At 38.5% G+C, this 24188-nt stretch overlaps 1 protein-coding gene across 1 annotated transcript in view; it reads left to right on the plus strand.

The window, feature by feature from the left end:
• The first annotated feature begins 14873 nt into the window (after positions 1-14873).
• LOC119720132 overlaps positions 14874-24188 on the plus strand; it is a 66229-nt gene continuing 56914 nt past the window's right edge. Inside the window, exon 1 of the mRNA XM_038189687.1 lies at positions 14874-15361. Coding sequence (XP_038045615.1) covers positions 15265-15361 — 97 coding nt within the window. The 5' untranslated portion in view covers positions 14874-15264. The remainder of the gene's footprint in view (positions 15362-24188) is intronic.

The following is a 24188-nucleotide window of genomic DNA, read 5'->3' on the forward strand; positions in this document are numbered from 1 at the left end:
GTTTTACAGCTGAGCTGAATTCTCAATAAAATTTGCATCAGATGGCCTCCTTTTTCTGCCACAAGGGAATCAGGCCTTTAAAAAAAAAAGACCTTTAATCCAAAAGAACAATTTATTCAAGGGGGGGGGGGGAGGAGACATGGGGCATATGTGTACGTGTGTAGGGGCGGATAGAGTGCGAGAATGCCAGTTCGTGTGGGATATTTTAATATCTTGACCAAGTGTTGTTACTTGTGTGCGAATGTATTTAAGCAGATTTGACGTCACAAAACATTCGCTGCGAATTTTTTCTGGAGTTGAAATGTGTTCGAAGTGTGAAAAAGTTGTTGTGATGTCATGAAATTGCGTTCGCATTCACTTTTGCGCTGAGTATGAAACCCAGGCGGGCCTTGATATACTGTAATTTTCGGAATATAAGCCGCGGCTTATACGTTGATTTTGCCCATGAAAATGTTTACTGCGGCTTATACACAGGGCGGCTTATACGCCGAGCCTTGAAGAATAAAAATAAGATTCACATGTGTATTTAATGTACTGGTACAAGAAGAGATGTGTTGCTGAAATGAATTATAAATTAAGAAAGTCATTAACAAACCGAAACCACGTCTCACGTAAAGGTACCGAGCGGTAAAAAGTACGGTGATGAAAACTGGTTCAGAGCATTCTGACTAGAATTTGGAGGCCTTACAAAATTGAAACCGCAGCGGTCGGTGCGGCTTATACGCCGGTGCGGCTTATACGACGACTTCAGATCTTAATTTGCAGATTTTTGCGTGCTGCGGCTTATACGCCAAGCGGCTTATATTCCGAAAATTACGGTACTTACTGTGCATGTGTAATAGACCAGTTGAATTTCAAGACATTTTTAATATTGATTGATTGCCAAAAGGCCTGAGGGAAGTGTGATGGGGGAGTTGGCTTGCAAAGCGTTTGACAAACAGTTGTCTATTTGCGGAGGGGCAGAGTGCTTTCTCGTCGACGTCTGACAATGGAAAGTGTGGTCTTTGTCCTAGGCTTTAAAGGGTTCACTGTGATAATTGCCGTTTTAACAAAGGCTATTTGAGAAAGACGTCCACATATGAAAATTTACACATGAAGATTTTATTTATTTATGGAAAATCGCCTCAAGCACCTATAAAGGTCATTCTTGGTAAGGGGCTAGAAAGAAGAAATATATGATGAAAAGAGAAAACAATTCATAAAAAAGCAGAAGGTAGGAATTGATATTCTTCTTAAAAGGGGTTAGATCACAGAATGGAGGGAAACAGCCACTGGGCAAGGAGTTCCAAAGAGATACAGAACGTGGGAAAAAGCTATTAGAGTAGCTCTTTGTTCTACATCTCGGCACAGCTAGAGTGTATGGGTGAGAGGAAGCAGACAGCCTGGTTGCACGCTCACACACCCTGACAGGAGGAACCAAGTCAAACAAACTGGTGGGACAATTGCCATGGTAATATCTGTAGAACAGACTGAGGATGGCTACTGACCTATGGTGGGAAAGGGGTTGCAATGATGAACCCAACTCTTACCCAAGTCCAAATTAATGATGACTTTGTCTTGATTTTTTCTTTTTCAATTTCAATCGTTGTGAAAAAAGACAAAGTTAAGTGAAAACTCTTTTTGTACAATGTGTACATTTTGCATTTCTACTGAATACATTGTAAAGAAAAAAAGCTTGTTGTTAAGAAAATTAAAAATTTGGTGTACATTGTAAAATTTTACATGTACCTACAGTGCTACAAAATATTTAAAAAAATTATATTAAGAATTTCTTGTTCGTAGTTACATGTACATTTTGCATTTCTACTGAATACCGTACATTGTAAAGAAAAAAAGCTTGTTGTTAAGAAAATAAAAAATTGTTACATAATGTACATGTACACGATACATACAGTAAACCCCATTACTGGTATGTATACGAAAAAATTTACCGTAAATTTGTAGTAAGAGTTTCAATTGACATGATACAATGTATGTATTCAGTTGCACGGTTTCTCTCGCTTTGACCTTTTTTACGTAAAGCTAAAAAATGCCCCCTGGCAACAAAGTAGGCCATCATGTACGTCAAGTAGGTTGTTGATCAGTTGCAGTGGGGTCGCTGGGCACAGTTTCTCCCCTGTGGCCGAGCATGGTCTCTTGATCTAATGAGAGGATGCCTCGGCCAGAAATTGAAGTTACAGCAAAATTGATATTGGAAAAAATGCATGAAAGGTCAATTTTCGCTACGTTAATTATATAGGCCTATCGCCTATCACACGATGTACAAATTATGAAACTTAACCTGTAAGGCCCAGGAAAAAAATTGTTCCTCGTCCGGGCTTTTAGAAAAAGAAAGAAGTTGGCCTTCGTTTTATCTTAAGTTGGCGGATTTTCCAAGATGGCAAATGGATTCTTCCATTTTCTCAACTCTGTTGCTGAGAGTTTTGTGTCCAAAGGAGCCGTCACCTTTTCTACTAGATTTTGAACTTGCAAACCTAGCTACCGTACATCATGTACAATTTTGCTAGAAACTATTAAAAGGGGAAAAAAATCAAATATTATGATGTTAAATAAAGAAGAAGATAGGCTTGAAAAGTAAACAGTCAGGGAAGAGAAACTGATTTAATTTTTTACTTGGCCTTTATACCCTCCTATGCAAACACACATTCTGTGCAAAGTTGTCCTTTCAGTCAAAATCAATCAAGTGACTGTTTTAAACAGTTAAGAGCTCCCAGCCTACATAAAGCAGGATTAACTGGCTGTGACTGTATGCTTTGACTGTAGGTGATTGATAAGCAACCTGTGCCCACCACTTGCCTGCTTTTGTCGGTTGACAGAATTTGACTAGTCACAGTGCTTGCTTGAAATATGATCTGACTATTGGTGACTTTCCTGTGTAAAAGGCTGGTTGACTGTCTGTGACTGTTCAGACAGCAGGAGGGTTAATGGCCTAAAAGCTCAGTTTTATACAAAAAGTCATTTACAAATGTATGTGTTGCACTTGCCTGAATGTCCAGTGTTTGAAGAAAAAATGACAAGAAACAGCACTTTTTATTTTTTTTTTAAACTTATTTCCAAGATATTAAAATTCCAAATGAATAACTTCGTATGCAAACCTTCAAATTTTTTAGGACAGTTTGTAGTAGACAAAAGCATACAAACGGTACCGGTACTTGTAAAATAAATCAACATTATTATGTGTACAACCAAAGCAAAGTCTGCCCATTCAGAAATGTACAGTGGCTCAATTTTCAGGTCAAAATCTGCTAGACTGCCGGGCAACTGCTCGTAAATTTTATGAGATCAGAAACCTTTTTTTTTAACAAGACTAGCGCTGCTAAAATTATAAAGGCACAAGTTGAATTGAAAAAAAAGGTGTTCTGTTTGGGAATAAAACGTGAAAGCAACTTGATGCTGTCCTCGTGCTATTTTGAGTTCCATCCCGAAAAATGCTATTTTTCCAGCAATACAAAAGTTATGAATATGACATCGAACAAAAAAAAAAAGTCCACCCACGTTAAGTTATGGAATGTTTTCTTTACAAAGTTTGAATTGTTTGCGGCCCTACAATGATTCAGGCGTACGGTTTTGTGCAGTAGGGGTGCAAAAGTAACCGAAATAAAGATCAGAGGGTTAAAAAATGTACACAATAGAAAAAGCAGCTTTTATCCATTCATACAATGTAGTAATTGAAAATTCACTAGGGAAAAAATGAATATGTTGAAGACACAGGTACATGTAGACAACTTTAACGTACATGTACGTGCATATGTAAACAACAATGTAGAGTTTTAGTTACGGAATATATACATGTACGTTTCAAGGGGCAAGTTCAGGCAAGGACCATAAAGCCAAAAAAAAAATCTCCGGTTTCTGGTATGCGCGTGCACCGCCATAGCCATGCGTACATGTCGGCAAAATGAAAACGTTTTTTTTTTTTCAATGTAAGATATGATGTCTCAAAACCGCCAAACTCCCTGGTTTGACTGGAATCCTGCTGCTGCACAATTTTAACGTGTTTTTACCGGTAGATGGGGTTACGATCGAGTATAAGCTTTATGTGGCCTCTCTGGACTCCCATATATTTTGCACTAAATTTAGTAGGGCACCATTTGCAGTCATCAGCCGACATTTGAAAAAAAAAGTACCAAAAAAAAAAAAAACCGTGTCGCCGCACCACTTTCAGGGCAAACTCCATACCAGAAACCGGAGATTTTTTTTTGGCCTAAGTCAACTCGTTGATTTGTGATATAACGTATGCCTGCGCACTAATAGCAACGCACAAACGCCTCTAGTCAAACGATGGTCAAATGTCCTGGCTCCCTGCTGTGCTTTATGATGCGCACAGCTATTGGTAACCAGTGATGCAACCGTGCTCCATGCTCCGGTTCCAAATAGTCGACTAGAGTAGTCCAACTATCCTGCATTTGAGCGAAGTTGGTCAAAGTATGGATAACTATAGTTCGCGTCTGAACCTGCTCTGGTATTGTCTGGGAAGAACTACCTGGTACACTGGCAATTTTTTAAATGTCTGGACTAGGTCCAGCAGTCCATTTTTTGTTCGCGCCCTGGTACAGAATAAACGCAAACATAATTCAAACAAGTTGGCAACTGTTTCATGTACTGGTACATGTACACATGTATATTATTAACTACAATGTACATTTTTGAGTTGCTAAGTAGCCAGACACTTCAAGTAGCACCAGACTATTTAGACGGAGTAAACAACTTGATATTTCAACAGAGTTGATCTAGACAAAGGTCACCTGACTGTGGTCTCAAGTACTTGAGAGAGAAATCTCATGAACAAATATTGTTTATCCCCCCATGGGGCAAGAAACTGGAGGACTCCAATTAGAGTCTTTTTTATGCTGTGACATTTAAATGAAGTGTCTGGCTATTAAAGGTGAAACTTGATACCTGTGCAAATTGCTTGCTTCTTAATTAAGCCTACCGGTATCAGTGCATCTTTGCTCCTTAATTAATGAGCTGCTCAAACAGCAGACAGAATTGAGCTTTATTTTACAAACTTTTTAAAAATGCAAAATATGATGTAAACTCGCAAATTTATGCAAAAAGTCGCTACAATCAGTTGGATGGATTGACCTGAATATGCAAACGTAGACAGACAGCTTTTGTGGTCATTTTTATCTGAAAGCTTTAACAGTTGAACTTTCCAATTTCTTTTATACAGGGTAGTCACCAACAGTCAGATCATATTTCATATTACATAAAGGTTTCCCAAATTTTTTTCACAGTATTCTTTCAAATTTCTATTTATTATAAACCCTCCTGCTGCCTGAACAATCAAGACAGTAAAAAAAAGAATCAATCCTCTTCCCCAGCCATGCCTTTTATACAGGGTGGTCACCAACAGTCAAATCATACATGTATTTCAAGCAAGCACTCTGACTAGGCAAAACAGTCAACCGACAAAAGCAGGCAAGTGGTAGGCACAGCTGGCTTATCAATCACCTACAGTCAAAGCTCTATCATATTAAATACACAGTCACAGCCAGTCAATCCTGCTTTATGTACATGTAGGCTCAGAGCTCACACCGGGATAAACAGTCGCTTGTCAGATTTTGACTGAAAGTACACTTTGCACAGACAAATGACAGAGTGTATAAGTCGTCAGTGTTGTCTTGTCGTACATTGTGTAAACCCCTTCCATTTTTTTTCAAAATGCGCATTTTCAACAACGTTCTTCGCCCTTTCTGTATAAAAGCACCCAGATAGAAAGGCAAAATCTAATTAAAATGATCTAAGATCTTCCACCGTAGAAATTCTACACCCCGTACTTTCCTACGAGCTGCCAAGTGGAAGGACCCTCAGACGAAAGATTGAGAAGTATTAAATTAATATCCAGTAATGGTCGGCGCATTTTGCGAACGTACTCGGACCATACAGTTATAGATGAATTTGGGCATGAACAGATCGGAGATGGAGACCCACTAAAAGCTTGCATGTTTCTATTTGACCCTTTCCTTCACAACCATGATAATTTGCACAGGAGAAAAATGCATGTGGGCAGGGTCTATTACACATTTCATTTTTGTCGTGCCATAGTAATAGATCTGTGCATTTCTGACATGTCATTGATAAATATGTACATGGCGCATATCACCGCTAGGCCCTCATGTGCTGAACAAAAAACAAAACAAAAAAATACAAAGAGGCACTAATGAACAAAACAACATAGGGGTGTGCATCTGATCTATCAAAATATATTTGGTTGTTGTTTTTTTTGGGAGGATTTTGTTGGATTGAGAAAGGTCCAACTCCATTCCCGTCACCATTTCCAACTGTTTCCTGTGACGAGATTTTAGAGGTTCCTTGCAAAAATGTCAAGGAGGCTCATGACGTGTGTTTTAACATTCTACAAAGAAAACCTATAGTTGAAAACATTCCTGAATGTTTTCTCGTTCATTTATGACCTTTAAATCCGCACAGAAACCGATACCCACATTTGCCAACGTCCATAGGTATTGTTTGATTGCTACATGTAAGGTCTTGTAAATGATGAGTCTCACCTAACGAGCTTGCCTACGTACATCTACGTGTACGTGTACAGGGGCAGTAATTGGGAATTACGCTGACATTTTGTGACCTTTTACCGGATGGCGGTTTCATCTTTGACTCTCCCTTAATCTGTGAATGAACTACATGTACTGATTAAAGTTCTGCAGAGAGGTAAATGAATTACACAGAATCTAAAGCGGGGTAGAGCTATTATAGTGACTTGCATGTACCTGTACTGTACAGTAGTGCAGTTTGAAAAACAACACTTTTTTTTCCCTTAATTTTTTTTTATAATGACATTTACAAATTTGTACATGTATGTAATTCTATTCTGCTAACGTGTAAAGACAGACCATACTCTTGCTTACAGTAAAGTACTTTCTCAGACAAGTTTGAAAGAAGATGCAATTTACAGGAAATACATACATATTTGTACGTCAGTTTGCCCTTTAAAGGTAGAGTCCGTCATTTGCAGCCATCCGAAAAGTAACTGGCGTAATTATTGTTGAAAAACTAACTTGGTTGAAAGATAGTAAGGAGACTAAACTCCCTGTGAAATTATTCTTTCTGGGAAGCTGTCATTTTGAAGTAATCAACGAAAGAAGGCATTTCCAACGGTGATTCTTAAGAAGCACCGTAGGAAAATTTAAATTAGTAGTTCGTTTTGTTATTCAGCGCAGCGCGCACAAGTATTCGAACGACGCACACGCGCGCGCGGTTGTTATAATTCGTCGGATCAGTGCGCGACGTCGCGTATAGTTGCAATTCAAAACAATTCAAAACATGATTCAGCAACTCTTGATTTGAAATTGAGATCTTAGAATGCTGTTTTTCTCGGAATGTACAGCTGAAGCTTAGCTGAAACTTCATCAGGTTAGTTGCTCAGTATCCTTCATTAGATTTTGAACTCTTTTGTTGCTTCAAACGAACAAAATGCACAAATTACAAATGATGGACTCTACCTTTAACCCAACTCCCTGCTGTCTTTTACTACATGTACAAGTACTGGACCAAGTCTGCCAAAATCCATCACTCACTTTGCTACCAATGCATGACATAATGAAATCCACCTCTGATGTACTGATGGACACTGATATGGACTTAATACACTTGGCTTACATGACAATAGCAGTACAGGATGCTAGGCAAAATCAATCGGATACTCCTGGCACTGCTTCAGGCCTCCAGGCCTCCAGGCCCAAGTCCATCACACTCTATCAATATTTAGTCAAACCAGGCCTGCAGGACCAAGTCCCCCAAAGTTTGATGGAGTTTGGAGGTTAGGGTGAAGCTGTACATGTATGTATGTATTTTGATCGTACCTACACCAGGCGCGGATCCAGGGGAGGGCCGCGGGGGCACGTGCCCCCCGTCAAATTTGAGTCCAAAAAAAAAAGGAATAGAAGGGTGAAAAAGAGGGGAGGTGAGGGAAGGAGGAGGAGGGAACCTCCTTACAAAAATACCGGCGCCGACATTAAACATGAGCCTGCAAACATTGCGTACTCGACTCGAGAAGCTTCGAAATAAACCGCGATCCCATGGTACGTACCCCGTACGTACGTGCGTACGTATTACCCTGCATATACCGTTATTAAATGAGATTCATACGAACGTACACGATTTGTTCTCTACGAACATGCAGCTTTATGTGCGCGACAAACACACGTTGTGCAGTGCTCTTTGGACCACACCATTGGTCAAGGGTGTGTTTTAGTAAGAACAATTTGCCAGCTGTTCCACGCGCTTTTGAATTACAAATTCAAGAGTCCAAAACATGTCCTTGTTTTAAATTGACTTCTTCAACGTCACGTCATCATATAATATTCGTAAAGACTTTATTCGAGAAACGATGTAAAACCCTGCAAAACTTGAAACACCCCTGAAAGTCATGGATCCGTCCTTAAAACGTTTTTTTAATAACGAAGAAAGTTGAGATCCAACAGTTGGGTTTGACGTTACTACGCGTTGCAGAAAATACAAATCTGATAAGTTTGGTACATAAAAGAGATCTGTTTGTCTGAGGACAAAAACAATCAGCAGTTATTGCCCAAAGGCAAGTTTTAGCACTCGAGACATGCTCTTGCAAATTAGACGGAACGCAAGTGTGTTGCTTTTTGAATTGCAAGCGAGATAAATTTGATCGTAGTTCGCCGGTGGCGACGCGGGCCGGCATCCGTGCCGGACCGGGAGGTAGGCCTATACACCTATTCCCGATGTCTATTTCTCAACGTTATCATCAACAATTATTTACTGTTATTGTTTTTACATAACTAAATGACGAATCCACCTTCAAAATTGTACCATGTGGAAATTGCAATCATGGCGCCGAAAGACCCGATGTCTATTATAATGTAAAGACCAGACGCAGTGTCTCACACAATTTGTCTTGCTGCGCCGGCGATCTGCCGATGGTTTATTTACAAATACATGCACGTGTAATTAAGGGGCCATTCAGAATGTTCAATGTTTTAAAATTTCGACTTTTTTTCCAAATTATTTTGACCCACCCACCCACCCCTAATTTTGATTAATAAAAAACTGATTTGTTACGCAGTATTAAAAAACAAAACATGTACATACACTGGCGGGCCTGTGCAGTACATACAGGGGACGAAGTTGGAAAAGAAACATGCATCGCAAAATCGGAACGCATGCGCGTAGTTCAGGCAAGTCAAAAGATCTATTTTTTTTTGCTCTTTTTTTCCCATGAAAAGTGAATTTCGATTTTCAATTATTTAGCTTGACCCACCCACCCACAATTTGGAAAAATAGTCGAAATTTTAAAACATTGAAAATTCTGAATGGCCCCTAAAAAGCCCTATTCTTGAAATTGAAACTGGATTGAATTAAAAGAACATTTCTTTAAAATGTTTGGACATTTTACATTATGCAAAAAAAAGAGGGAAAAACTTGGATGACCGTATGATTAATTTCTGTAGTCATGAGATAAACTGAGCTGTGAAGTTACAATGCAGGCTAATTGCTCCTCTGTTTTAGTTTGATTAAATTACACTTATTTTAAACTTGAGATCAATTAACATGTTCAAGCGGTTTCTTATTGTTGATAAACTGAAAATTTCAACTTGAAACAAAACATTAGAAAGCATCCTTACACCAGTTTACAAACTAAGTTTTTACAATTCCCTTTTCAAAAATATAATGCACGAAGAAAAAAACTGAGAAGGCTTGTAAAAACAAGATTATATTTTAATCAATGAAAAAAATCTTATAATCTTAAAACAATTTACTCAAATAACTCAGGGGAAGAGGGGCCAGGAATTGCCTAAGATTGCACCACAGAGCATCTAGAATCCAAAATTTCCCGGGGCCCTTAAGCGGGCCCCGGACCCCACGCCGACAGATGTTTGCGCTCCGCATTGGTCTTATACTCATCCTTGCAAGATACAATTCCTTTTCAAAAATAAGCACGGAAATAACTATGCAGACGAAAATGTTTGGTTATACAAGTGAAGAACAGAAGAAACTGAAAAGGCTCGTAAACGCAAGAGTATATTATAAACCAATGAAAAACATCCTTATAATCTTTAAACGTTTTGCTCAAATAACTCAGGGAAAAAGGGGCCAGGAATCCCCTCAGAATACACCACAGAGCATCTAGAATTCTAAATTTTCCGGGGCCCTTAAGCGGGCCCCGGACCCCACGCCGTAAGACAGGCGTGATCCGCCCTCGCATTAGTCCTCGGAGCAAAAGCCACAACGCACCGTTGAAACAGTTTACAAAACGAAGTCAATACAATTCCTTTTCCAAAATAAAAAGCAAGAGAATGTAAAGACGTAAAATGGTTTTCGACTTTCAAGCATACAGTAACTTAAAAATTGTAAAAGTAAGAGTATGTTTTAAAAAAATCCTTAAAATCTTAAACACTTCTGCTCAGCTAATTCAGGGGAAAGGAGCCAGGAACCGCCTCAGATTGCACCACAGAGCATCTAAAATCCAAAATTTTCCGGGGCCCTTAAGCGGGCCCCGGACCCCACGCCGTAAGGGCTTCGCGCTCCGCGCTCGCATTCATTCTCGGAGCAAATAATTTTGCTCCAACAGTGTGCCCCCCGTTTAAAAAAATCCTGGATCCGCGCCTGTACACATAGTTCAGTCATGGTGGCTTTGAAACAGGCAATTGCATACATGTACACTGTAAATTGAACGTGCACCCTCACCTCGTACCCTCCCGGTAGCCCGCACCCTCTCTGTACCCTCTCCGTACCCTGTACCCTCCCCGTACCCCGTACCTTCCCCGTACCCTGTACCTTCCCCGTACCCTGTACCCTCCCCGTACCCCGTATCCCATACCCCGTACCCCCCTCCCCATACCCAGCTCCCCCTGTACCCTACCCCCTTCCCTTTCCCCTCCGCCTGTAATCCCCTAAACCCACTGTTTCTGCCTCTGCCCCCTGCCCCCCATATACCCTCATTCCCCTCCCCCCTAACCCCATACCCCTGCTCCTCTCCCTCCAACGAACACCTAGCAACATCGACTTGACATGCCCACCTCTGGTTGCCTAGCTACAGCGCAACTGCAAATTCTACTAGCGATTGCCTCCAGAAATAATAGCATCATTTAACATTTGTAACATTTGCCCAAGGGATTAACGGCTTTGATCCAATGAAGCATTATGGCCATGCATTGTATCTCACCATTTCATTACGTGTATGTTGACAAGTAAAGAATGTTATCAACCAGAAAATGCCAAGTGCGATTAGAGGGAAGTATGAAACCTATGGCGGGGATTTTTGGTTCTGTGTTATCACATAATAGCCTCAAGCACTTTTCAGGGATGAAAAAAATGGTAGAATCTGACATTGCACATGTGCTTCAACATGTTCAATAGCTAAATGTGATGCGATCAAGCTACATGAGTCGTTTGTCGGGAATTTTCATTTGGAGATACAGGCCAAAATAGGACCACTTCATCACATCACTTCATCACATCTTTTGGTGTTCCGACTTTCATAATTTTTGAACTAAAGATGGTATCAGCATGCAGTTTTCACAGCATTAATGCTGAGATTGTGCTCTTTTCAAATCTGTAATAAAAAAAAGTTGACCGGGGTCGAGAAACGACTCATTTAGCTTGATCGCATCGCAAATACGTACACAATGCAAAACTTCCTGAGGGCTTGTACTGTACATGTATGCACAAGTAAACAGGGATTTTACATCAACCTCGTTCCTAGGGATTGCTTTATTTTCAACCTCGTTTCCAACCCCTGGGTGGGAAACTTGCTTACTGTCCTGATTCGATACAGCAATAGCAATAATTGATTGATATATCGTGTACTTGAGATTTTTATTTCCAACGTGTGTTACGTATTCTACCTCAAAAACAATCCTCCCATTTCACGAAACTTATAGCTGCGCAACCTTTTAAATAAATTTTATAAATTATCTTGGACGAGGATAAATACAGCATTTACGATGGCTGTACATGTAGTGTATGAATTTGTTCTTCCACGAAACAGTTGTTGAATCACCTCAGCCCGCCATCTTGAAAATAACTTTGTCCGACTTTTTTCGGAATCGTGCGGCAGCTCTAAAAATTACAAAAGCAACATGTACCGGTACCTCAAACACAAAGCTGTGACTGTGAGTGTCTTGAATTAATATAAGTTGTGCAATGACAGGCTCCATGACGATCACGATTCACTTGTAAAATAGGTAATTTTCAGTCGCTACGCCACAACTTATGCCACCTAAAATGATTGGGCAAGCTGCGCCATTATTTATTGCGCAAGTCGCGGACTAACACACTATGAGACTTTCGCTTTTTGCGCAGTGTAGTGGAAGTTTACTAAAAAAAATTGATAATTTTGATTGGGTCAAATTGTTGTATCTGTTATAAAATTTAATCATCATGTGAGAACTTTATATGGGTCTCAAAGCGCTTCACAATTGTTACCCCTGTTCATCAGGCCATGAGACCAGTTTTCTGCAGCAGCTCGAGATCAGCGCAATCTGGTCTCTACCTTCACAGGTACCCATGTATACTCCTGTGTGGAGAGAAGTAATTGTACAATTGTAGTAAAGTGTCTTGCCCAAGAACATAAGCACCATGTTCCCCATCAGCGTTCGAACCCACGTACAATGTACGTACCACGTCACGTGAGTTGAACACTGTAACCATTGGACCACAGTGCTTCACACATATTGTTTTTGATTTTTTTCAAAGTAAGAAATTTTCCAGTACTACATGTGCATGCATACTATTTCCACCTTAATTGATTTTCAAGGACCGTAAAATGTGTTCATGTAAATAATTGATAAGAAACCAGGGACGTTGCCATATTTACATGAACTGAATTCCCGCCCTCAACTCTGTCATACCCGAAATATGCAAATGAGTAACAAGTGTGTGTCGACCGTGGAAATTCACTCCATTGATATGCCGATCAATGCGTATCGATCAATAATTATCGACCAATAAGCATCGTCAAGGGAACGGCAGTAGAGTTAGCATGCGCAGTGGGGTAGGGCAGTTTACTGCAGTGGATTAATCACTGATCAATATGATCAATATCAGGTTTAACTGTCCCTTATAGAATTATTGATTTTGCAGGATTAGGGTTGGGTAATGTGTTCGGACGTGGGAACAAAGTGAAGGGGGATTTCTCCTGATTGGGTGTGTACATGTACTTTTAGAAGATTGACAAAAATAATCTGTTTCATACATGTAGCTCTATGATCTAATGCAGAGTGATTACATTTGTAGGGACAGTTTCACATGCAAATAAGTAAAACGGTGATAAAGCTTTTATCATGCACTATTTTTTTACGTTTACTCATTTGCGCCTGTACAACATTGTATTACATTGTATTACATTGTATTACATTGTATTACATTGTATTACATTGTATTACATTGTATTACATTGTATTACATTGTATACATTGTATCACATTGTATCTATTATCTGATACAGCTCTACAGTGCTGTGGCAGTTTGGAGCAGCACAGGGACTACATTGTAGTTGGGTAAATTTGTAATTCATACACAAGTATGAATCATCAAGATTAGCAGAAAAATTCTCAACAATCATATTTTTCTTTACAAAAATACTTTATCAGTAAGCATACTTCCCTGCCATTCAATATTTAAAAAGAAAAGACAATAATTAATGCGCATTTTGTTTTGGCCCAACTTGACAAAAAGTAAATTGTACAAATTCCTATTTCAATGTCTCCCCCCCCCCCTCGAAAATTGAGTTACATGTGATGGAAATGTGGACTTCCGACTGTGCACAGTGAAAGTGCATCTCATGTCAGTACTCAAAGCGCTGTTCAAACTGACCATACATAAAACTGTAGGAAGTGAAAATTGATCTTCACGATCAATAAATATACCTTTGCGCTCGTTCTCAACCTCATTGTGTACACACGCAAGTATTTTTAACTCAAATAATTTGAGTTAAAGGGAATATACAACATTTGCAAACATCGAAAAATAAAACTACCAAGTTTTTACAAAATAACTTACTAGGATGTTGGTAAATGACAGTCTAAAGCAACCTGTAAAATTATGGCACCTGGTGTGAAGTCATTTTCAAGAAAATTGTATTTTTGTATACATTTCCAACGCTGGTCGGCCGACCATCGTTGGAAAAACCTAACTATTTTTCGACTTCTGCTCCAAATTTACCCTTTTTTTTTCAGTCCAAATTTTGTTTTCTATTGGTTACATGTTCATGAACGGGTGCAGGCCAGCTAGACTGGATCCCCTTACCTTACGATTTTCTGGCATCTATAAATTGATCCATTTTATCTTAAGTGGAGTCAGGGAACCAGACTACTTGAACAGTTTTGTTTTTCTTGGTTTTCCAACATTTTCGAACACAAAATTTCGAACATGTCAGTTTAACAATATTTGATCTATTATACTAACCCCTCAAATAGTTCATTTCTGAAAATTACAGCAACAGCCAATGATGTACATTCCCTTTAACACACCATGTGTTTTTGTTTGCTGTCTTCAAATGAAAGAGTGCATGCATTTTGAAATTGCTGATACCACATACGTGAAGAAATCAGTAGCTTAAGAAGTCTGGGAATTTGATATAATGATAAACTGTGTAGGTCATAGGAGTCTAATGTTTCAACCGAAATCTGTCTAGTTGACTAATGACTGAAGAGCACTCGCTCTAATGAGTGTTATCTTTCACCCTGCATTTTTCTAACGGTCGTTCAATGCAAATCCATTGTCTCCCCGAGATGTGTAGTTCTGCTGGTAGAACCTTCATTCATTAATTAGTAATAGTTTACACAATCACTCCCCTCCCCTTATCGTGGTTACTGTACACACCCCCGCCGAGCTGAATGGAAGCTCCCCAAGCAACCTGCAGCATCTGCTAATGAGCTTCTCTGCATCTGTACACACACACAGGACGGCGACGTGCGTGTACGTCATCTGACGGCACAGTGAAGGCATACTGGAATACATTGCCTCACTCGCTCTGCACACAATAGTTTGTGAATCGGTTAAAAATAACACAACTGCGGGATCGAGCGGTGGATATCTCAGTACGGGTCCGCCGATGCTGCCTGTCACTCGTTATTTCTGGGATCGTAGAGAGACCGGTACCCGTCACCCTTCATCCCGGTAACCACCCACCTCATCCTCCGTCCAATTTCCGCATCCTCCTCCTCAGGATTTTTGTACCGGAACGGATAATATTTTGGGGGAGATTGCTACTGTTTGAATTGTCACGCGAGTTTGGCACGGCGTTTTACGCATTGCGGTTTTTGCGGCGGGATGGCGTTCTGGCACGGCTCGTTTGTTTCCGTTCTTCTGTTCCTGCATTGCCTGTCATGTCAACCCCTGCGTGGCTCCACCACGTGGGAACGTAAAGGTGAGATTGTAAGATGTAGCTCTGTTATACAAAAAGTACATCTGTATACATGTGCATGATAGATGTACATGTATGTACATGTACATATATTGTGTACATTTTCCATTGTAATACAAGATATGGCATGGTACAATGTACACACACATGTACAGGTACCCACCTAATTTGTGTACTGTACATGTGTCCATGATGTAGAATTATTTATAATGTATGAGCACATGTGTCACATGTACTTACATGTACATGTATACATGTATGTACATAATTTTGTTGGGACTGCCAAAATTTATAAAAACCATTACTAATTTGTTTTTATAAAACATTGAATAGACCGTTACAACAGAGTTTTGGAAATGGTTTACAAAAGTGTTAAAAATTTGCATACAACAGCTCAGGGTAAAATTATACTGCATTTAAATTAACTTTTTATCTGAATAAATTATAATATTCTTATTTTAAAATTATAAATTGTTTCTAATGCACAAAATACCAAGATGTCTACATTGTGTAGGTGAATATATTTTCCATACATTGTGTGAATTGTAATGTGGGTGTATAATGATGTGCCTATAAGACACGGAAACGAAAATGAAAGATGTTTGATTAATAAACATTAACAGGTTTACGGGAACATTTGCAGTTAACATGAAATGGTAGTGACACATGGCACATACACATGTATGTGTACATTAAATTTGTGCAAGTATACACTGTACATGTACATGTACATGTATGAGTAGTCACGCACAGGTGTGTGTACATTTGTACATGTACGGTACAGCTCAATTTATCCTTCACCAGTGAACTGTTATTATTAGCATGTTTTATTCAACATGTTAACATCTTGTCAATTTACATGTTTTCAGTGGTTGGTTATATGTCATAAAAAATATTAATATTAATATACATGTATTCAATATTATGCCAAAATATACAATGTACATGTACAGGTACATGTTTTTAAAAAAAATACACAAAATACACATAGATTTGCTGTTTTGTTTTGCTCTTTTTTTCCCCATAAGTTTACATACCGATACGTACAAATGTACCGTTAATTGCCCCATTGTTATCCAACGAAGGCTGTTTCTGATGTAATGCCTGTAGTGAGTGCGCGAAAGGTCTCTTGGGAAAAAAAAGGTCTCTTGGAAAAAAAGGTCTCTTGAAAAAAAAGAAATAAAAAGACAACAAATCCACCCCCACATTTTGTGGCTGTTGTTGCATTGAAGATGGCTCATTAATTATCAGTGAAAGCACTGGCTGTTTTTCTTTGTTGTACCCACTGAGTACATGTTTGAAATGCAGATCTGCGGCTGTAAGGATTTAGAAATATTTTCTGAGTTTAATCCTTAATGACGCGGGCATTTCCAGTGTTATGTTATGTCTATGAGAGAGCTTTTAAGAGCTTAGTGAATAAACCTGAAAATATATTTGTTCAAATCTTACATCCGTCATCTAGTATTTTTGCAAGGAGATTACAGACTAGGAGTTTTGGATTGTGTTTTTGAATCAAATGTGATGCGATCACGCTAAATGAGTCGTTTGTCGGGAATTTTTATTTGGAGATACAGGCCAAAATAGGGCCACTTCATCACATCACTTCATCACATCTCTTGGTGTTCCCACTTCCATAATTAGTGAACTAAAGATGGCATCAGCATGCGGTTTTCACAGCAGTAATGCTGAGGTTGTAGGCCTACAATGTACTCTTTTCAAATCTGCAATAAAAAAAATGTTTGACCAGGGTCGACAAACGACTCATGTAGCTCGATCGCATCACAAATTAGATGGTTAATAGACCTTTACCATGCTGCCACCATTTCAATCATGTTCTCTGTATTCAATAACAGTACTGAATGATAATGTTTTTGTGCAAAAAGGAACCAGACTATTTTTCCTTCCAGCCTCGCTTTGGTTACGTTGATTTGAATGGGGAAAAAATCAAGATGGCCGCAACATGATAATGGCCTATTGGCTCTGTCGCGGACATTACACTTCTTTCATAGCACTGGAGTTGCCGTTAATTACAAATATAAACCACAGCCCCATCCATGTACATGTACATGTACATTGTACACGTATTAGTGTGCTTTCTTACCACCCAATGCATACATGTACATTTGTACATGTACAGTTGTATGACTTTGTCCTTCTTTTTCTTGTAAAGAGTACTGTTCATGCAGCTGACTGTCACGTAAAATTCAAAATTTTTCTTACAGATGCGTTCCCCTATGTTTTTCCTCCCGAGTTTCATTAAAAAATATAAATGTTTTTTGAATTGCTATTTTTCATATTATCCACCAACATTTGGTTATTAAATTGTTTCTTCACAAAAATCAAATTGTGGGCTGCCAGACAATAGCTGTAATTTGGCTCTTGCAGGGCGGGTTCATTTCTGTACAGAGCAAAGTTCCTTTTTCAGAGCGTTGGAGACGCCCAGAACTTGAATAAAAGTAGCTTTTCGTTAAAACAAAACATATACATGTAAATTGAAAATCCGTAGGAGAAAAAAAAATCCATTTTTTGAAGAGCATGGGATGCATCCTCGCATGTTACATTTAACAATGGAATTGTTCACTTATTTATTTTGTTCAGAAATGATCAGTGATCAATTATCTGTTTGTCAAAATTAAAAGCTACATAGCATCTGTTTTTCCCCCAAGAAATGTTCAATCCTTGATAATCTTAAAGTCTGCCCATCTCAGTTCAAAATTATTGGGCTTTTCCTGGAATAGACACTCACAAAACTAGAAGCCACTCTAGAGATTTGACTCCTCCCAAAAAAAAAACAGTTTAAGTTCTGTCCTTTAATAAATAAATTACTTTTAAAGTGCTAGACCTTAAAATGTTTCACAAAAACAAGTCCTACATGTATCTTATCCTTCTTGATTATAAACAACAGTTTAACAACATTTTTATCAAACCTGGAGGAATAAACAACAGATTTTGTGAAGAAACTAAAAAGATTCTGTGAGAGATTTTCCTTATCCATGAATTTTCGTGCTGCATGGAAGTTTTAAGAAACACAGCTCCACTGGGAGTAGGTTATTTTTGGCCGCTGCTTTCTCATATTATTGAGTCAAATTGCAGAGTCTCCTAACATAACAGCTGAAATAAACGGCACCAAATGAGGCATACAGTGTCAATATTTTGTCAGGGGTCGCGCCATGGCGTAAATGACGCCAGAGTCGACAATTTTCAAAATTAAGAAATTCTAGTCACGGCAGAGCTGTAAGATGAGAAAATTAAAAGCTTTTGGAGTCAATTTATTGTAAAAAATACGGTCTACTAGGATCTTGCTGATATTATTTGATAGTTATTTCACAATTTAAAAAAGACTATTAAGTGCTTGCACTTTTAGTTCTCAGTTGGAAAAAATGACTGAAAATCAAAAGAGGGATTTCACTCCCTAATTTTTTTTTTTTAATTAAAAAATAAAAGAGGTTGATTGAAAAATCTTTTCAATTTATTTTTCAGTTGGGGAAAAAAATTGACTGAATGTAAAAAGAGGCATCTCTTCTATCAGATGAAATGTTCTTTTCCTTTTTCCTTTCATTTTATTGCAATTAAGGCAAAATTCCCCACTTCGATCGCCCCGCGTAACGGAGTCGAACATGCCGCTGCTCTCGAAATGAAATTCCTGACGTCTTCCGTGAGTGTGATTGCGTCAAAGAGATGCCCATGCATGACCAATTGAAGAATTATTCTTAGTTTTTTTTGTTTAGTTGTCGTGTACGCGATCACTTTTCCGACCATATGGAGCAGTCATCATATCTGTACACACAATGTCACGGAGGTGTACCGTAAGCCATACGCTATTCAACTCATGCACATCGTGCCGCTACTTAATCTTTACTGTCCTTAACGGGGGGTTTTGGCCGCTGGACGGAGGGGTTTTTTTCTGGTAGTGACGCAGCGAGATCAGTGTCTTTGTTAGAGTCACGTCTTACATTATACATGTGTGCGAAGGATTTTTCTTTGAATGAAATTTGAATACATACCTTTCTGTACGATGAGATCATCATCTGACTTCTGTAGTATTCGATGAAAAATCAAATTTAGAAAAGCGACTACAATGGAATGGGAATAATTTTAGGGGGAAAAAACAAGTTTGTTGGAAATTTATGGGTTTTTTAATCTAGAAATAAACTACATTTAGAGGCACAATTGTTTTTTCAGTTTTCTTGTTATCATTCAGTACATCTGTTTTGTTCTTGTCAATTTAAATTGTTCATACAATGTGAAAATAAAGCAGTAAAAAATGTAAAAAAAAAAAAATGGTTCCAAAATCTTTGTATCACACACAAACATAACATTTATAAAATAGCAAAAAAGCAAAAAGTTTAATATAAAAACCTCTAATAAAAACTTGCGTTTTCATTGCAAAAATTCCTTCATGTCAGAAAAATGTCAGACCCATTCAATCAGACTTAAAATACATTGTGAAAGACAAGTTTCATAAAAATACTGATTTTATGATCTGTTTTACCGTGACACTGTAAAACACTTTTTTGTCAGCTGATGAGTTCACACCAATCCCTGTACAGTAACCTTTGAGATTTGCCGGTCATTGATTTTTGGTTGTTCCGTCACACAGCTGTGAAGGATGCACACTTAGTTTTGAATCAATACTGAATGTACATGTATCAACACTTGAAATTTGAAGTTGTTGATGGTCTGAAAACTTTTGTCTCTCCCATGTGTGACATCTTGATTTGCGTGTGATCAGTCAACCATCGAGGTCTTTCGAGAAAATTATAGAAATGCGTCGCCACACTGCCCTCCCATTTCATGTCTCCCATCGAGCGTAAATGGACGTCATTACTGTACTCTCTTTCACCTATTCTACACTGACGTTCTCCGGCAGATATCACTCCGACAACTGATTATTAACAAAGATGGAACGACAATATAAACTTTAATCAGCTTCAGACGCAAAACTCATTTTGTGTGGCTTATTAAGGTCGCAGTGCACGGCCGTCCCGAATCTGTTGTCGTCAGTCGTGCTTTTTTGAACTGTAAAATTTCTTACGAAATGTCAGGAAGCTCTGACATTTCATGGGCTGTTTAATCTGAGAAATATGGTGCATTAACGAATCTAATTACCCCATGAGGTGTTTATGTGTTAAAGGGAATGTACAACATTTGCTTTTGCTGCAATTTTCAGAAATAAATGGATTTGGAGGATTAGTGTGTTAAAGCAAATATTGTTAAAATGACTTGTTTCACGTTTTGGGCTTGTAGATGCTGGAAAAACCAAGAAAACCATTCATGTTCTTGTAGTCTGATTCCCTGACCCAACTTAAGATGAAAGGGAGAATGTATAGACTTTGGGGAACTAGGTCAGAGAATCAGTCTACATGTAGTAGGCTTGAACCCCTTCACATTTGTGTAATCAATTGCAAAGAAAACGCGGAATAACTAATAATGAAAAATTAGGAGCAGTTTTTAAAAAAAAAGCCAGTTTTCTCCAACGCTGGTCGGCAGACCAGCATTGGAAAAATACCATTTTTCTTAAAAATATCAGCACACCAGGAGCCATGATTTTACAGGATGCTTTAGACTGTCATTCCCTAACAATCCAGTAAGGTATTTTGTGATAATTTGCTCAATTTGTTTTGTGATGTTTGCAAATGTATCTTCCCTTTAAGGCAGTCAATATAGTGCAGTTTGTATTTTTTCTTTTCTCATTAAGTTTATGATTGCTTTTTTTTTGTAAAAAAAAAAGGTTTTGTGCAATCGTTGTTTTGGTTCATTGCTTTAGATTTCAAGATGGTTTTTATCTGAATTTTATATTTTTGGCAGTCATTTGTTCATCTTTTCTCTTGTGTCAAAAGTGGGTTAGTTGCTCATGCTAGACATTTGTTTCAATTCTTTGTTTTGACCAAAGTTTTGACAAACTCAAGAAAATGAGGTGTGAGTAGCCAGAGCTTTTTTTGAGTGGCAGCCGCTAGGGCTGTGCTGAAAATAACCAAATATTTGAATATTCGATCTTTAAACATATATCTGAATAGCATTCTTTTCAATTCAAATCATTGGGTGCACCACGAAGTGATGTATCGTCTGTGGACTTTGTGCACACGATACAAAATGTATGTCAGTTTGTGGTGCGACCGACGAAATACTCAAAAGATGTGAGCAGTCTCGAAAAATGATGAAAAAAATAGAAGTTGCGTGGGTTTTTTTGTTTGTCAAATGCGACACTGTTGTTGAAAGCTACTTTTGCGCATGATTTGCGAGCTTCCATGAGGAATATTATCTCAAAATTCTTCTTTTAATATAAAAAAATCAGTCAAATATCAGCCATTTTGCTCACCTGTTCTTTAAATTTTATTTAAAAAACCTCAATTTTCGACAAGTGCAGGCACACACAAATCCCAATCAGGGCCAGTTCGGTGAATGTGAACAATATCTCCTTTAACCGAATATTCAAATATTTGGTCCTACATGTAGTTGCAATAACAGAATAGTAGATTATTTGAAACTGCACAGACCTGGCAGCCTACATACATGTAGATTAATCTTGCACAATGAAATCGATAAGGAGCTGTCACCATTTTCATCTGCGTTATCCATCAAATTGTCATACTGATACGTCAAGAGAAAAAAGCTGACTTAATGTATGTTCGCTCACATTTGTACAAAAAAACTAACGACTGCAAAAAAAGCTTAGCTTCGCAAGCCAATCACATATTTCAAATCTGTCTTTAGTATTGACCTATTTGTTTCTTCTTCATATTTGTTGATTTCTCATCGTGTAGTGTAGATTGTGATCGTGAATGTTATGGCTCAATGCGCCAACAAGAGAGGGCGCATTTTTGCCACTTTCGAGAGCCCTGTTTATGGGACGCACACATGCGCGTACTGGTTCTCTCGCATAAAGCTCAAAAGTATGCACGACTTAGTTCTGAATGTTATTAGAGCCATACATGTAGCATTCTCGCATGAGCATCAGATGTCTTTCACAATGCGTTCGAATGTCTTTCCTAGTGGTCTCCCCCAACCCTCCCTTTCTTACCGTTGAGGGGGTACTTGGGCGCGGAGCCCGTACTTCTTATTTCCGTTGTTTATACCTGTATCATCAACAACTTGTAGGTTAGTTTGTATGTTCATTTGTGCGTCAAACTGCTTTTTAATTTGACGTTTCTATGGCAACGAATAATTTGTTTCCTGATTACTTTTGTTGTTCATGTCATCAAAAACCTTGTTTTCCATATTCCTGACGTACCAGAGATAATAAAAATAGTGTTATTTGAGTTGTCCCTGAAAGTTGACTTCGGATTGGAAAGAACGTGACTGTTTTCAAATAGAAAACAAAAAGAAAAAACGAGCTTCGCCAGAATTAATTGGATTATGCCATTTCTATGGGAGGGGAACACAAACATTGCTTCACGATGGTGAAGGACAAATTGTAAAAACCCGATATTAAAAAGTAACCCTGTTTTTTCTTTTAAACCTCCCCAACTCCACCAATCCATTTTAATGGATTTTGGGGGACTTGGTCCTGCAGGCCTGGTGTGACTAAATATTGATGGAGTATGATGGACTTGGGCCTGGAGGCCTAAATCCAAGCATGCATTGGAAGCAGTGGGATTGATGGATTTTGGCGGACTTGGTCCAGTACTTAGTGAAAGACAGTTGGGAGTTATTAAGGTTAATCCATTTTTGGGATCTAAAGAATTTGGGATGTAAAAAAACGTACATTTTGTACATAAAATACATACATGTGTACACACATGTATGTAAATTTATGTACAAAAATGTGTATGTTACCGTGCAGTGTGTGTACATGTACTACATGTACATGTACGTGTAGGATATCAGCGATTTCCGCTAACTCTGGTTAATATTTAATTTTCCTAATCATTTCATCATGATAACCTTTTATAAGCAGATTGTCTTAGGATGAGGAAATCCTTCATATATCTTTAGCTTATCAATCTCTTTGTTCCGGTGCTTTGAGTAATACTAAATTGATGAACACTGGTAAAAACAACGTTTGTGCAAAAAAAAAAAACCAACTCTGAATAATCGTATGCCACCTTCGATGTACGAGGAAGCGTTTTCAGTGAAGCATTTAATAACATGATCTAGGGAATACCGTTCTGCCTTTACTTGTCCGTGGGTGGGCCGAGGAGGGGGTTAAACCTGATTGGCGGATCCACAGGGGTAGAGTCGGCCGTTGACATTTTTGTGTTCCATTTTTCATGTTTTTAGCCGAAGGTTTGAGAACGGGGGAATTGCATTTTTAACACAGTTCTGCACTTTTGTAAGGGTTGGCACTGGAACTGACATGACTTTTTCCCCTTTTTTTCTCCTTCAAAAAGGTGACTGTTTTGTCATGGTTGAAGAGAGTGAGACGCATTGAAGTGTCTGATCATGTTTTACGTCTGCGTGTGTGCATAAAAAGCATGAAAATTAACAATTTTTCTGGCTAAGTACCATACACTGTATGTTAGTCATGTAAGGCCAAAAAAAAAAGTCTCTGGTTTCTGGTATGCACGCGCGTTGCCGTAGCCATGCACGTTTTTTTTTCAATGAAAGATGATGTCTCAAAACCGCCAAACTCACTGGTTTGACTGGAATCCTGCTGCTGCACAATTTTAACGTGTTTTTAGATTGGGTTATGGTCGAGAATAAGCTTTATGTGGCCTCTCTGGACTCCCATTTGCACTATAGTTTAGTCGGGCACCATTTGCAGTCATCAGCCGACATTTGAAGCAAAAAAATCAGGTAAAAAAAAAAAAGCTCCATACCAGAAACCGGAGACTTTTTTTTTTTTGGCCTAATGTATATTTTGGATTATTTTACGAAATGAAATTTTTTG

Source organism: Patiria miniata, unplaced genomic scaffold (assembly GCF_015706575.1).
Source record: "Patiria miniata isolate m_02_andy unplaced genomic scaffold, ASM1570657v1 HiC_scaffold_9, whole genome shotgun sequence".
Taxonomy (NCBI): Eukaryota; Metazoa; Echinodermata; class Asteroidea; order Valvatida; family Asterinidae; genus Patiria; species Patiria miniata.